This window comes from Blennius ocellaris (assembly GCF_963422515.1).
Source record: "Blennius ocellaris genome assembly, chromosome: 1".
In the NCBI taxonomy this organism is placed as follows: Eukaryota; Metazoa; Chordata; class Actinopteri; order Blenniiformes; family Blenniidae; genus Blennius; species Blennius ocellaris.
The window spans coordinates 13,207,418-13,222,507 of record NC_137650.1 but is presented as its reverse complement, the minus strand read 5'-3'; the positions used below and the strand labels follow the sequence as shown (position 1 = coordinate 13,222,507).

The 15,090-nt window shown below is 39.5% G+C and overlaps 1 protein-coding gene across 2 annotated transcripts; it reads left to right on the top strand.

The window, feature by feature from the left end:
• Positions 1–15,090, top strand: ankdd1a (ankyrin repeat and death domain containing 1A). 2 transcript variants are annotated; one of them, XM_080520960.1, is made up of 15 exons: positions 1–71; positions 991–1,094; positions 2,729–2,827; positions 3,310–3,408; positions 3,585–3,689; positions 3,766–3,864; positions 4,766–4,864; positions 6,207–6,305; positions 6,397–6,495; positions 7,831–7,929; positions 8,062–8,160; positions 9,438–9,530; positions 10,918–11,113; positions 12,049–12,180; positions 12,323–15,090. In XM_080520960.1, the coding sequence occupies exons 1-15, from the start codon at positions 35–37 to the stop codon at positions 12,382–12,384; spliced, it is 1,521 nt and encodes a 506-aa protein (XP_080377086.1). In that variant the 5' UTR covers positions 1–34; the 3' UTR covers positions 12,385–15,090. The 2 variants fall into 2 exon arrangements, with proteins under 2 accessions (XP_080377086.1, XP_080377085.1); XM_080520959.1 differs by having other exon boundaries at positions 9,435–9,530.

The window sequence follows — 15,090 nt, the reverse complement described above, 5'->3', positions numbered from 1 at the left end:
GATGACGGGAGGACGGAGCGGGGACGGCTGAAACATGGAGGAGGACGATCTGGTGTCGGAGGACGACGTGTGTGAGTACGAGATGCATGATGCAGTCTGTCCCGAGCAGAGCCCGTCCCGCACACCGAGGCTGTCCCGCACACACAGCCTCCCTGTGTGTGCGGGGGGGGGGGGGGGGGCTCAGAGGGGGGCGGGCATGGGGGAAATTTCACGGCTGATTTAGATCCCAGTGCAGCTGATGAAAACAAAATTCAATAAGCAGGAAATTTCACAGATCTCATGCCTGCATTTGGTGGAGGATTCTTCACTTAAACCACCACGTATGGGTTTATTATCGCGATAATAATATGATTATAAATGAATTATGAATATAAACGCTTAATGAGATTATCTCAGCGTCTTTCGGCTTTGAGATTTGTTCTTCCAGATAACTGTTCTTTCTCTTCCCCTTTGGATCATATTTTTACCCCGTTTTTCGTGAATAGAATAGAATAGAATAGAATAGACTAGACTAGACTAGACTAGACTAGACTAGACTAGAAATAGTGTACAATCACAGGGGAAGATTCTTTACATTGTTGCTCCAGAATTTTTGGGTATCAATAGAATCTTAAAATATCATATAAGTAGAAAGAACACAATATTAAATGTGCAATGCTTAATTAACAACGAATAAACACAATATATACACCGAGAAAGACTTGACAGTAAAAACTAATAGCTACAAGTACAATGTCTAGCACCATGCAATAAAGCATAATCTTTTGCAATATAAAGTGCAGTCATAATGCATAGAAGCATTGCTTCATACATATCAGGCATGACGGCAGTCATCAGTTTCCCTGCAGTTCACACTAACACTTCTGTGTGTGTGTGTGTGTGTGTGTGTGTGTGTGTGTGTGTGTGTGTGTGTGTGTGTGTGTGTGTGTGTGTGTGTGTGTGTGTGTGTGTGTGTGTGTGTGTGTGTGTGTGTGTGTGTGTGTGTGACAGTGCTGTGCTCTGAGAAGGAGCTCCACGATGCTGCCAGGCGGAACGACACGGACAAACTGCAGGAACTGATCCGAAAGGGTGTGGATGTCAAGGCTAAAAACAAGGTAAGGCTGCCAGTGAGCAAACACACGTGCGCACACTCACACACACACACACACACACACACACACACACACACGCTCAATACCAAGAATGTATTAGTGGGTATGTGAAGTGTGTGACGGTGTTCTTCCTTACAACTCAGTGTTTGCTGGAATTGGCTCCCTGGAATTCAGCAACCCTCAATTAAATGAAGCTGTAAAGCAGATCAACTATTACTCAGACTCGTAACATTTCAGTGTCCTTCTCAAATAAGATGCGCTGTACACAAAAACAGCAATGGCAGTGATAAACTCCTCACAACGCAGACAGAAGGAGAGAGCTCTCATAAAGTAAAGTTTATCATCATGGTTACCATAGAAACAAGCTCATGTTTGAGTTACAGTTTTATATCTCTCATGTTGGTGTTGAGATAGTGATGACATCCTCCTGCTATTGTAAACAGCATTTTCCAATTAATACCCGTGAAGAAAATAGCTTCAGGATGAGCTGACAGCTGACACAGTGAGCAGAACAAGGAAAAATGGTGCTTCGACATTGTTTTTATATTCGATTAAAGCAACGGTATCACAACTGGTCTTGCTGTCATAACAGCAACTAGTTACAAGCGTGTTACTGCCAAAAGTGGTGGCATTACAATAATTACTTTATAATGTCATGTAAAGCCCAGCTGCACGTTACATATTTCATATAAGTCTTCAGAATAAAGGTGTATACATTGCATGCGTTTGTGTAATGTAGTTAAGAATGTATGCAGTACAATAACACAACTGTACACTCTGGACTATTTTTTTACGACATACACATAATTTTCATTATATGGTAAATCCTCTTGTACTTTAAAGCAGTTCTCATGTATTTGAGGTGAGTTTTCAATAGCTTTCTGGATTTGTGATTAGAACATTTTCTCCCACCAGCAGAGGAATTCACTGTCTGTCTGATTTAAGTATGGGGATTGGGGCCTTTCTGGTTGGAGTGTGTATATTCTCTCTGAGTCTGTGTACATATTCTTGCACAGTCCAAAAAACACGTGGCTAACTGTTGACTCCATAGAAGTGTGCGTGTGGGACTGTGTCTCTATCCAGGTGCAACCTGTGTTTAACTAGTTAGCTGGGATAGACTCCAGCACCTTGGGACCCAAAGCTGAATGACGATAGATGAATGTATGAAAGCCAGATTTGTGAATCATGCATTTGTGCAGTCAACACACACCGTTTCTGAACAGCACAACAACTAGTATTACCACTATTCTGAAAATGGCTTTGCCTTCTCCCCTGTGCAGCTGGTCTAATGTATACAGAGCTGTATTATTCCACTAAAGGAACAGAATTATAACAAATCTAGTTTTATGGGACCATTTGCTGCAGTCTCATTTAAAATCAACAGAGAACTGCTGACAGTGACACACACACACGTACACGCATGAAATAGGTGCAAAGTGGTGTTTGGTGAAAGGGTGTGTGTAGACACACTGACTCTGGCTTGACAGAAATGTGTTCATGGTGTCTCTGAGGAGATCCCAGGTGACGTCGTCACATGAGTCATCTCTCTGCTGCTTCGACGATCAGGAATATGATCGCTGAGATGATGTGATTCTGTGTGTGTGTGTGTGTGTGTGTGTGTGTGGGGGGGGCCACAGATTGAGAGGAAGGCCCTGCACTGGGCAGCAGGAGTTGGACATGAAAAGGCTCTGCGTCTGCTGCTGCTCCACGACTCCTATGTGGACGAGAGGGACAGCGTGAGTATGAAAAGTTCGCACTCATCTTATTTTCTAACTGTTTTCTTCAGTGAGCGGTAAAGAACCAGAGAGCTTTTTTGAATTTATGGTAAACTTCCAAAATGCAGTTTTGTGCAGCCATTGCTAGAAATATAGGTCAAACAAAAGGTTTGGTGAGAATTTGACCGTTAAAATCTTATGCAAGGAATTTTCAAATGTTTTGCAAATAAATAATATAAGAGCACAGGCGAGATAAGATAAGATAAGATAAGATAAGATAAGATAAGATAAGCCTTTGACATTATTAACATTATCCATTTTTAAAAGACATCACTGAGAGTCACATTTCCAGAAGCAAACATTGAAATGAATGTCTCCATGTTCAGCAATAAAACATGTTCTGGTTCTTCCAATGAGAGGTATATGATCATGAAGATATACTGTATTTTGCTCCAGGTACGCTCAGTCAGAAACACACTAATGTTGTGAACGTGTGTCCACAGTTTGGTATGAACGCTCTGCTCTTGGCCTCTTGGTTTGGTCACCTGAAGATCTTGCAGATCCTGGTGTCCTGTGGAGCCAAACTCAGCTGTGAGAACAAGGTCAGAGGTCATCCAATCGCCTGACCGTTACCCACTGTCTGACGGAAACCTCACTCTGTGTGTGTGTGTGTGTGTGTGTGTGTGTGTGTGTGTGTGTGTGTGTGTGTGTGTGTGTGTGTGTGTGTGTGTGTGTGTGTGTGTGTGTGTGTGTGTGTGTGTGTGTGTGTGTGTGTTAGGATGGGCTCACTATACTGCACTGTGCTGCTCAGCGAGGCCACATCAGAGTGTTGGAGTTCATCATGGAGGACCTGGAAGACATCTCTGTGGATAAGGTGGACAAGGTGACGCTCTTTGATATCTTACACACTTCATTTGCTGAAACTGCGTGTGGTGACCAGCCGGCGTCTCGTTAAGAAGGCAGGGAAGACGGCACTTCATCTGGCATCTGAACATGGACAGCTTGAAGTGGTGGAGTTTCTCATCGGAATGGGCTGCAGACATAGTTTGAAGGACAAGGTAGATGTACACAAACACACAATTACATGTGTGCACACATCTGTAAAATGCTGGTAATTGTAATTATTGTTCAGCATAAATGGTCTTAACCATAACCAGCTGCAGAAAATGCAAGCCCTTTACTTGTGTATAAAAAAATCAAAAAATAATGGAATCAGTAAAAACACAGTTATTATTTAAAATTTCTAAAGTGAAATAAGCAAAATATCTTTTCTATTTTCTATTCCAAAAACATCCTCCAGATGTTAATACTGATATTAAGATTGATGAACAGTAATAAATTGATATTATTATGTATTGTATTACATTATTTTGACCTACTGCTTTGGCTCATCTGGCTCATAATGGACACAGTAATAAAAACAAATCAGCGTTTAAATATTTAAATGTTGGGAGAAACAAAATAGGAATGACTACATTGTTGAACCGTGACTGTAACTTACTGCTCATCTGCAGGATTTTTTGTTTCCATGATAATATTTGTTCACTGCTCAGCTAAAACTTGCTCTGTTCACACTGCTACTGCAGGATTTTCTTTTCACTGCAACTCTGCATTCAAATTTCAGGAAGTATTGCATTAAAATGTAGCACACACTTCTTTAATCCTCAGTGCACATGCACGCCAAAGCACAAGAGCTGAGAGTTTATCATTGACCTCTCTTATTTTGAACATTTTACATCCTTATATTCATATTTAATGTATGACTGTGTGTGCGTGCGTGTGTGTGTGTGTGTGTGTGTGTGTGTGTGTGTGTGTGTGTGTGTGTGTGTGTGTGTGTGTGTGTGTGTGTGTGTGTGTGTGTGTGTGTGTGTGTGTGTGTGTGTGTGTGTGTGTGTGTGTGCAGGAAACAGTGTTGGAACAGCAATGTGGTGCTCACATGTTGTTATGTCTGGACTACAGGAAGGGAACACAGCCCTGCATCTGGCAGCGCGGCAAGGCCACGCTGAGGTCCTGCAGAAAGTGGCAGAGATCGGAGTGGATGTGGACGACAGGAATATAGTGAGTATCTGAACGGGGCTGCACACTTCAAGGACAATCGGACAGAAGTATGGTTTTTCATTTAGCTACATCTGATATCAAACACATACCAGCATGTCAGCCCCTTGGTTCTGTTTAAAAATTAATGTACACCTCATCCAGGAAGTAATGGCACATTTGTGCTTATTTTACAATTAAGAACTGTTAGAATTTATTGTTATCTCAACAGCAACACTCTTATTCATCAATACTAATCTGTCAATTGCTAATATATTGCTGTGAGGACCGTTGAATTCAGGCAGTATTGACATTTACTCCCTGGTGATGATGTTTAGAGGGCAATATTCGAAGCTGAACTCTGTTTTCATTGTAGGAATCAGGAGATAGTTCAACCAGAGGGGAACCAATGAGAAAGCAGCTGAGACAAAGACGGAGGTCTACATTGTATTCAATTACAAGTGGAAGTACTATTGAGAAAAGATAGTCATGTAAAAATACTAAATACTCTCAAATCAAAGTATTTGTTAGTTTTTAACCATTTACCTTCAAAGCATGTTTCCAAGCAAAATATAAACGAAGTAAAAAAAAAAAAGAGATAATTTCACCCTCCACTGCTGCTGCACCCCAGTCAAAGCTCTCTTGTGGCTCCCACACATTAAAAACCTGCAATGTTTTCTGTAAACATCTGCAGAAAAAAAACTGGATTTAAGATTGAGTACATTAGAGGGAGAGCTCATGTTGGACAGTCCGGTGATAGTGAGAGACGAGGTTTAGCTGGTTTTAGTATGAGATGAGTTGTATGAGATGACATGAGATTTATGGATGCAGCAAAAGTGGTGAGTTGATGACTGGTGTGAGGAACAATTTTTTTTTTTTTTTCCAAAGTAGATTGCATTTTGTTCAATGTACTTGAGTGAGGCTTTACATTCTTGAAAAATACTCCAAAAATACTACTTAGCTCCAGTAATGTTACTGTAACTTATTCCAGCAATGGATGACCTTGTTTATACATCAAGGTGTACAGATGCACAGGAAAATACACTTATTAGTACTGTCACGAATGTCAAAAATGTATTTTGTATATGTGGAGCCAAACATACAATTGTATATTAGTAATTCTATTTTTTCTCTACAGTGTGTGTTTTGACATGTGATGCATTTAAACCTTTATTAATAACTTGAATTGTTCAGTCATGTTTAAATCTTTCATCAAGAAGATAATCTGATTTTAATTACTGAAGATGAAGATGAGCCGAGACTGTTTATATATATGATCCGCACTATATATATAATTTACTTTTTGGCTTTGTTGCTGCTTGTTTACTGGATTAATTCCCCCTTCCTTGCATGTGCTGTGTTTCAGGATGGTCTCACAGCCTTGCACATGGCAGCAGACGGAGGTCACTATAAGTGTGTCCAACTGCTGCTGGAGTCCGGCTGTCATGTCAATGCACTGACCAACGTATGTGTTTCGAGAGCTACTGATCGCTTAAAATAACCAAGAGATTACATAGTGTTTGGATCTTCTCAGCTTGGTTTGTGTCTGCCTGCAGAAGAATAAGAGCGCTCTTCATCATGTGGCCCAGCACGGCTTTGACAGGTTGGCCAGCCTGTTGCTGGAGGCCGGAATCAACATCGACGCTGGGGACAGTGTAAGTAGAGCAAACTCCTCGGAGCAGGAACTTTATGTGTAGGAGGGACTATAGCTGGACAAAGTCAATTTTGACCTCTCTGTTGTGTGTTTTTTATTCATGGTTATGTCTACAATTTTAAAAATTTTTATGCCTAAATTATTATATCTTGGCGTATATCATTTCTATTTTATTTAAAAATGTCATGTAAGAGGGAAAAGCTATTTCAGTTCTCTATGTGTGTGTCTATGTGTAGCTGAACTGAAAAATAAAGTGACTGACTAATAACATAACTGTAAGAGTAATGGAAGAAAAATAAGAAATACCCTTTCCCGCTGATACATCTGTCTGATTAGAGACAAAAAAACCATTAATAGCCAGTATGTTACTTTCTTATTGTTCTCAAACACAATGCTAGAAACATGAAAACGTCAAATATATTTAGTTTCTCGAACCCCAAAAGTGGAGGCATTAGAAAACCTTATTCATCAATGTGAGGGACGTAAATATTTCATCCTCACTATCAGGAGGCCAAATTGAGATGGAGGACACGGAACATAAGAGTTATGGTTCTATTCACTATTTGTTCCCAAACATGAATTATTATATCAACCATGCATTTGATAGTTGTGATAGTAAAATATTACAAACACAGTCATGGCGAAGTTATTATAGCTGGTTTACATGCAGTTGATCACTTCGAGAGCAAATGATTAACTTATTTGCTTTTTTGTCTCAGAAGCTTCAAAGAATGCATTCATAGGCCACATGTGGTCCATGAATGCATCAAGTTGCACATCTAATACTCCTATTTTTTCATTGAATGACAAATTATAGATCGTTTTGACTTTGATGATTTCAACACATCATAAAAAAATGACGGATTTTTATCATAATTTGATCTTAAAATGCAGGTTTGAGGATGTTCAACAGTCTTATGTCTTTTTTTCACATTATGCAGCAAATCTTTTCTATTATTGAAAGGTCTGGACCGCAGGTCGGCCAGTTCAGCTGCTTCACTTCTGCTTTTTTGATGAATACAGCATGTGGTTCAGCTGAAATATGAAACACTTTTCCTGAAGAAATGTTATCTGAACGAGATCAGAAATCTTTGTTTACTGCTCAGCACTGGGAATTTTCAGCAGATGTGTAAACCGAACGCATTGTAGGTACTAATTTGACCACATGTCATATTTTCTGTAATGTTTTATGTTTATGATAAACGCTCCTCGTTGAGACGGTGGTTCATAGTGATGTGAAGCTGGACTGCACTGTATTAGGATCTAATTTGTGAGGTGATGAGATGGAGGCGAGTGCTTCTATTGTGAAAATCCTTCTTGTGTGTGTTTGGGACAGCAACACGTCACAGCCCTGCACCTCGCCATGTTCAACAACCACACAGAACTCGTGCAGCTGCTGATCGACGCCGAATGTGACCTTGATGTCGCCGACGGTGTGAGTACGAAGCCGTGCAGCAGAGGAAGTTGCGTTTGCTTGAATAAACCAGTGAATTATGCAGTGACCTGATGACTTGGAACACGGAGGTGACAGAGCAGAAAGTAAACAGACGAGTCCTGTGTGTCGCAGAGGCAGCAGACCGCCCTGCACATCGCGGCAGAACAAGGCTTTCAGGACATGGCGGAGATGATGCTGATCGCAGGCGTAAACCTCAATCTGACTGACAAGGTACTGCACAGCTTCAACATCCAACTCAGTTTATGTCAGGGGCCAAAAACAGTCCAGTTTGATATCAACGAGGATCCAATAATAATAATCTCAATGATTGCATATTATTTTACACATTTAATAATAGTTATGGCACAAAATTAGTGAAGAGTTCAAAAGGGGTGGGAATAAAAAGTGTTCACATCTTCCTACTGCTTTATTGTATAAAGATATAAAATAGAGTATATTTTTTTTCTCTTCCTATCTTTATTCTATATATCTAGTACATATCCAATCAAACGTTTTATTATTATATTTTTCATTGTCTCTCATACTTTTTTTCTTTTTTGAAGAGGCCATTCTGACTTTTCTTTTTAACAAAGCCTAAATTCAAACTCAAAATTTAATATTCAAACAGCCTTGAATATTTCAAGAAAATATTTGTAGGCTGAAATCTTGTTCGAAAAAGTATTTCCTCAAACATCAATGTTTTTAGATGTATCCAGTTGAGGAACATAGGGGGCTGGAGTCGATCACAGCTGTGGTTCATCCTGCATAGATCCAGTCAGACAGATGTTGGCAAAAGCCAGTTCCTTGTTTAATGTCTTCTTTAGTATCTGCAACATTTAACATGCATGTTTTCTTAAACAGATGGAAGTTGATTTCACAAAGGTATTTATGTTCCTTCTGAACAAATATAATGAAAACTGCTGCCAAAAACAACCGAAATCAACGAGTGCCAACAAAGTTAAGCAGCTTACAGTAAAGGCAGAGTTGAGCAGTACACAAAAACAAAAGAGCCCCAAAAACCCCCCCGACACAATTAGACAAATAATCTGCAAACTAATAAATCAGGAGCGATCAACTGAGAAGCAGGGCGTTATACCCACACACACTAAGCTCCTTACGTATTAGCATTCCCCTTCTAATATACAACACGCATATCAATACTCATAATTATCAGTCAGCTTACCCACTATCCACTACTGGACAACAGGATGGAGAAGATGGATTTGTAGGTCTAATTAGATTATCTTCATGCATTAAAGTGATGATAGGTTACATGGAGAGAATTGAGTGTTGGATTATGTTATCACATCCATAAAAGCCCCATGATTAACCCAGACGTTTGCGGTGAGTGACGCCAGCGTCACAGATCAGGAGGAATCTCAATGTCACATTCCAGAAGGTGTTTGTATGTAACACAGTGAATATTGAACTGGAGAAATGTACATTTCTGTAATATTGGATTCTGTTAATTTGTAAATGATTTAGTTTGACCATATGTTGCACAGCAGCGGAAAACGTGTCTGGAAGTGGCTGCAAGAGGAAACCACGTCCTCCTGGTGGACATGATCATCAAAGCCGACCGCTTTTATAAGTGGGAGAAGGTGAGTCCGTCCTCATTGTGTGTGGATCTGCAGAGGTTCATGTGGAAAACACTTAAGTAGAAGATAGTTAGAGGTGAGGGAAGCACATTTGTGACTGGAATGTTGCTGGTTTGAATCCCTCCGCTGACAAATTGTTACTGTGGACCAAGCTGCTTTACACCAATAAGAGCCTCCTCAGTGAAACTAGTGTCAAACCAAACATGCAGGTCATATAGGATGCTGCAATGGCCTCAGAACAAACATTTGAAATGCATTTTCCCTCTTTAGATGGTTGTTGAACAGGGCCAAATCCATTAAACATCATTTTATATCAAATACAAAACACGTGATACATATAGTTTATGTTTAGCCAACGCTGATTTACGATCCTTGTCTCGGCTTTTAGCAATTAAAGAAACAATTTGGGATCAAAGTAACATCACATCACAACGACATTGAGTATAGAAACATCTCACATCAAATACAAGAAACGGAAATAATATAATGCCATTGATTTGATTCCAATGGTTTGTGGAAATACATTATAGAATAGAATTGAGTACTACTGTTTGAGTTCCATGAGGTCTCCATGACCATAGGCACTAATGTATACCTAATACAACTGATGAGCTGGGCTTCTAAAAAGCATTCCAAATCTTGGACATGTTTCCTTTTTTTGCTACTTAAACTTGTATTTGTGGATTAAGTGATAACCTGTTTTCAAAGATTATGATTGGTATGTGTGTGTGACACATTCTTGAAATGTGAAATGTGTCTTAATGCAGTTTGGCTTGAGGGTCCTTCAGTTCAGACGTTTATAAAACATGCTTGCTCATTTCAACTAACTGTGAAATGGAGAAAAGATTTCATATAAATGTAGTCTATATTCTAACATAGGAGTGTGGCATGCAGGCGGTTCAGTGCCAGATATAAGCAGATTCTTTATTTCGTTGAGATTATCCATCTGTGCTCTCTGGCCTCTCTGACTGGAAGACATTGTTACATCTCGTTATGTCAAAAGAGCAAAAGACATTATGGAGGACCCGACATATTCAGGGCATTAACGGCTCCAGCTGCTGCTCCTCAGGCAGGCCTGTCTGTTCTGTTGTTCATTTCTTCACACTGGATTATTTGTAATACTCTCTGCTGCTAATTTTTTTTTAACTGTACAGAAGTTAGTTTTATTTAATACATTACAGACATTCATTTCAGCGAGTATCATACATTTATACATCATGTATATTTATATATATATATTGTTATATTATTTATCTCCAGTGTGAGTCACTGAGTTGGTGTCATGGTTGTTCCTCGTTCAAGTCCTGGAGGCCAGCTGACTCAGTAAGTGTTTTATGCACCAGATGATGTTTCAGTAAAAGCTTTTTGTTGTATTACATGTCGGATTCAGGATCACAGAGAGCAGGAGCCGTGGGCGGGCAGACCTCTGAGCTTCAAGCAGGACCACCAGCCAGAGACTCAACACCTCAGGTCCGTTCTGTGGAGACTGGCCACCAAGTCGCTGTGCAGGGGAGAGTGGAAGATCCTGGCCCAGCACTGGGACTTCAGCGATGCACATATTCGGGCTATAGAGCATCAGTGGACGGGTGAGCACAGCTGATCTTCTAAAACACGACTTGATGCGTAGATAAAGAGCTCATCGCTGAATCCACCAGCGTCTCACTCAACGGTGCTGTTTGTGTCTCAAGAAGTCAGACAATGTTATGACCTATTTCATTAAAGGGAAGTGATCAAAAGATATTTAATACAATGAGATGAATTGAACAAAAGCCTCTTAGTAAGTAACAAACAGGACAAAAAAACAAAACAAAAACACATTAATACAAACTTTCTGTGAATTCAATAATATAAAGTAGCAAAACAAGAGGTCCAGCTATATGATACACAATACACAAGATGCTACATGCAAGTGCATTAACAATCCTACAACAAAGTGTTCATATATTCCAAATATTTTATCTGGTTTCATTATAAAGAATTAGAAGCACGTTATAGAAATGATTGTCTATAATGAACGTTCTACGACATCTTTCATGAATAACCTAGAATTTCATTGTTTGTTGCATCTCTGCAGCTTTCAGGTGACTTTTTTTTTTTGTTGCAAATTCACAGTTTGGATTTGATGCCAATAGAATTTGAATGGAAAAATAGCTTGTTAGCTTTGTGTAGCAGCAGTTTTCTGTTCAGTTGAGTCTGCGAGTGTTACTTAAACAGTGCAACTCACCGGTGAACAAATTCAAAATAGTTGTTACCGTTGTAGTAAATGGATTGGACCCTCTAATAAGATCATTTTGGCTCATGAGTCATACGTTTAAAACATGGCTGCAAACTGAGGCAGTGGATTTTTAATATATCTGGCAAACCATTTGCAGCTGTAATACAGAATTCTAAAAGGTTTGAATCAAAATATGTCTTGATGGAATATGTCACAGTTGTCACACGGAATCATCACATGCTTTGTGCTCCTGTTTGCAGCCATATTATTGGCTATAAAAGATGCTGTTCATTTTCCACTGTGCAGGTATGAAGAGCTTCAAAGAGCACGGCCACCGCATGTTGTTAATCTGGCTGCACGGAGCCGTGGCAGCCGGGGAAAACCCCATCAAAGGCCTCTACGAGGGACTGGTGGAAATCTCCCGGACAGACCTGGCAGGTGAGCTCATGCAACAGTAACTTAACTATCCGTCGCTGATATTCTCATGCAGTCAGCTGCATGATCTGTTTCGGATTCAGGCTGCATTTCTGTCCTCAAGGTCTCAGATCTTGATGATGTGTTTCTTTGTTCAATTATCCAGAGTGCATCCGCCAGAAGGCAAACGCAGAAACCAGCTCTCCAAAAATCTGCTCTGCAATGTGACGGCGGCTCACCAAATCTGCAGCTTTCAGAACTTTGCCTGGCATCAGACGTCCACAAGTGAGTCCGTTCGAGGTTGTCAGTGTATCGTGGCTGCAACCTCTGTCAAACACCTGCTGAGAGACACTGAGAGGATTTTGCTTTGATCGTACTGCTCTCTACTCATTCTGCACTGATTCTGCACACATAATATGACCACCTATCCATTCAGACATTATAGCAATGATGCATTTATATTTATGCCAAAAAATATGTATTATCCTGTAAAACTATTTGACTACTAGCCCTTCCTCCGTGGGATGGGGGATAGTAATACACATAAGCTATTTCTTTAAAGAAAGGATGTCTGTGATGACTTAAGTCATTTTTATTTGCACAATGAGACCAAAATCATGCAACAAAATACGTGCTTGAAAAATAGGTGATCACTGCACAGACACGTGCAGACGACTTGACCAGATTATTGTGTTTCTCACACTTTGTAGTCGCTCCAGCTGGCAGGAGAACAGTTTCCAAGAATTTATATATTTGACTTTTCTGGGTCTTTTTCCAAGCAAAAATACTTTTCATTTTCTTTTTTTAATTCACCTAAATTGTGGAAATAAATATAAAATGCCATTTTTATATGTTTATTTTGTTGCATTAATTTGTATGCACTGTATCAAAAAACTATTTCTTTTAAGTTCACTTATTTTTTTTTATAACTTTGTAGCGCAGCCAGATGACTGAGTGACAAGTGAGTGTAAATCACAAGAAGACATTACACAGTGATATTAGATCTATAAGTGTGTAATATTAAACAGGAGGGAGTTCTATTTTCCAGACCAAAAAATTTAATGAAACGCAGTCTTCTATTATGCAGCAAGACTTTCATAACTGCCATAGTGTGCTGTGTGCTGGGCTGAGAGAACTCAGTGGTTCTTTGTGGTTGAAGGGAGTTCATAAACAGGTTATAAAATATCTAAAAGGGAGTGAAAAGAGTGGCAGGAGCTCCTTTGAAGCACAGACCGACTCCAGTAACGATACTCTGAAGGCACGTATGATCTGTCACCGTCTGCTCTTTCTACATGTGTTTGGTCCGTGGACTGTCCAGATTTTATACCAACGTGAACCACATAGCCACTTCACCAAAGCTTTTCTTTGTTAAACTAAAAAAAAAAAAACAGCAGGGTTCACATTGCAATGTACAAACCTGCACAATTTTACAGCAGTGAAGTGGTAATTACACCAGGGTCTATTTTTATGTCTTCTTATTGTTCCATATTTAAGTGTTTACTTGGGAATGGTGCTTTTTTACAAGCCTGACTCACTAAATGCAAACATGCAGCTCTGCACACTGTTATTGATAATTAGAGATTCTGTACGAGTGAGTCAAACCCACACAAACGGAACACGTGAGGGTAAAAACCATCAGCATCTTCACTATCGTTCTAGTAGATATGTGAAGTTTCTGCTCCAGTATTTGCGGACATTTACATTTACTTTTGTGGTTTTGAAAGTTCAATGTGGAGTACTTTGTCTTCAATATGCTCTTATTTTAAACTAAGCTATGGTTAGACAATGAAGAAATATTAAGACACTATGTGTATTGGGTTATGGCTTTAAAAATATCCGCCAAGATGAGCGTGCTATCCAGCTACTGTATTTCCCAGAATGTTAGTCACATCTTTAAAAAGTGTGTCATAAGTTGCACTGGTGTGTAAGACACATTTCTTTTTCCATGCACAGATGACACTGCACCATTAATGAGCCTCAGTCCCAGTAGTCCGCAAAGGTGTGGACAGGAAAACTAAAAAAGTGCAACTTATAGTCTGGAAAATACTGTAATTGTCATATCATGTAACCCCGGTGGAGCTGTTCCAGGGTTCAGAATGTATCTTTTAGAGTTTTTGGAAAATAATTTCCTAACTATGCCCAATTTCATTCGTATAAATGGCTTAACTTCATATGCACAGAGTCAAAAAACTGTGTTGAAGAAAACATTAAAACTAACTAATAATATGACTTAATATTGATGTTAACATGTCACCCTTTGCAGGGTTTCTTGAAAAGAAAACCCTGGTTCCTTTTACATTTCTGGGACATTGACTTAAAGAGACTTTGTCCGTTTATTACTTTTGTTCATCATTGTGGAAAACAGCTTGAATTCCTGATGTCCAAGCCTTAGTCATGAACCAAACTTAGCCACAACTTTCAGTTTGAGGTAAGAAAGTTGGAGAAGATGGAGTGTGGACAGCAGCTATACCTCAACAAATGGAATTCATTGTAACATCAAGTGATCACAAAATAAATCACAAGTGCAGTGGAAGTTAATTAAGAACAGAAAGCAACCCTGAGCTGTTAATTCTAGATGACAGAGACGGCTCACGAGCAATTGTAGACAACTGCTCTTAACAGGGTTAAACTTGATGACTGTTCGACATAAAAGAAACTCATCAAACTGTGAACATAAAATCCACCATTTAAAGATGTTGGGTTTCATTTAAAAAAAAAAAATGGCTTGAATTTACTTTATAAGGTTAATAAACTACAAATGAGCTTCTATTCTTGCATGTGGTGAAGACATATTATCGCTCACTGAGTAAAGATGTCATTTTGTATTGGTTTTCTCTGGCGTCGGTTTGTCGCACTGTGCCGTTGTGTGCCAGTGTACGGCAGAATCTTATTTATAATTCTATATGTTTGCATGAGCTGGGGCAGGAGGTCTCA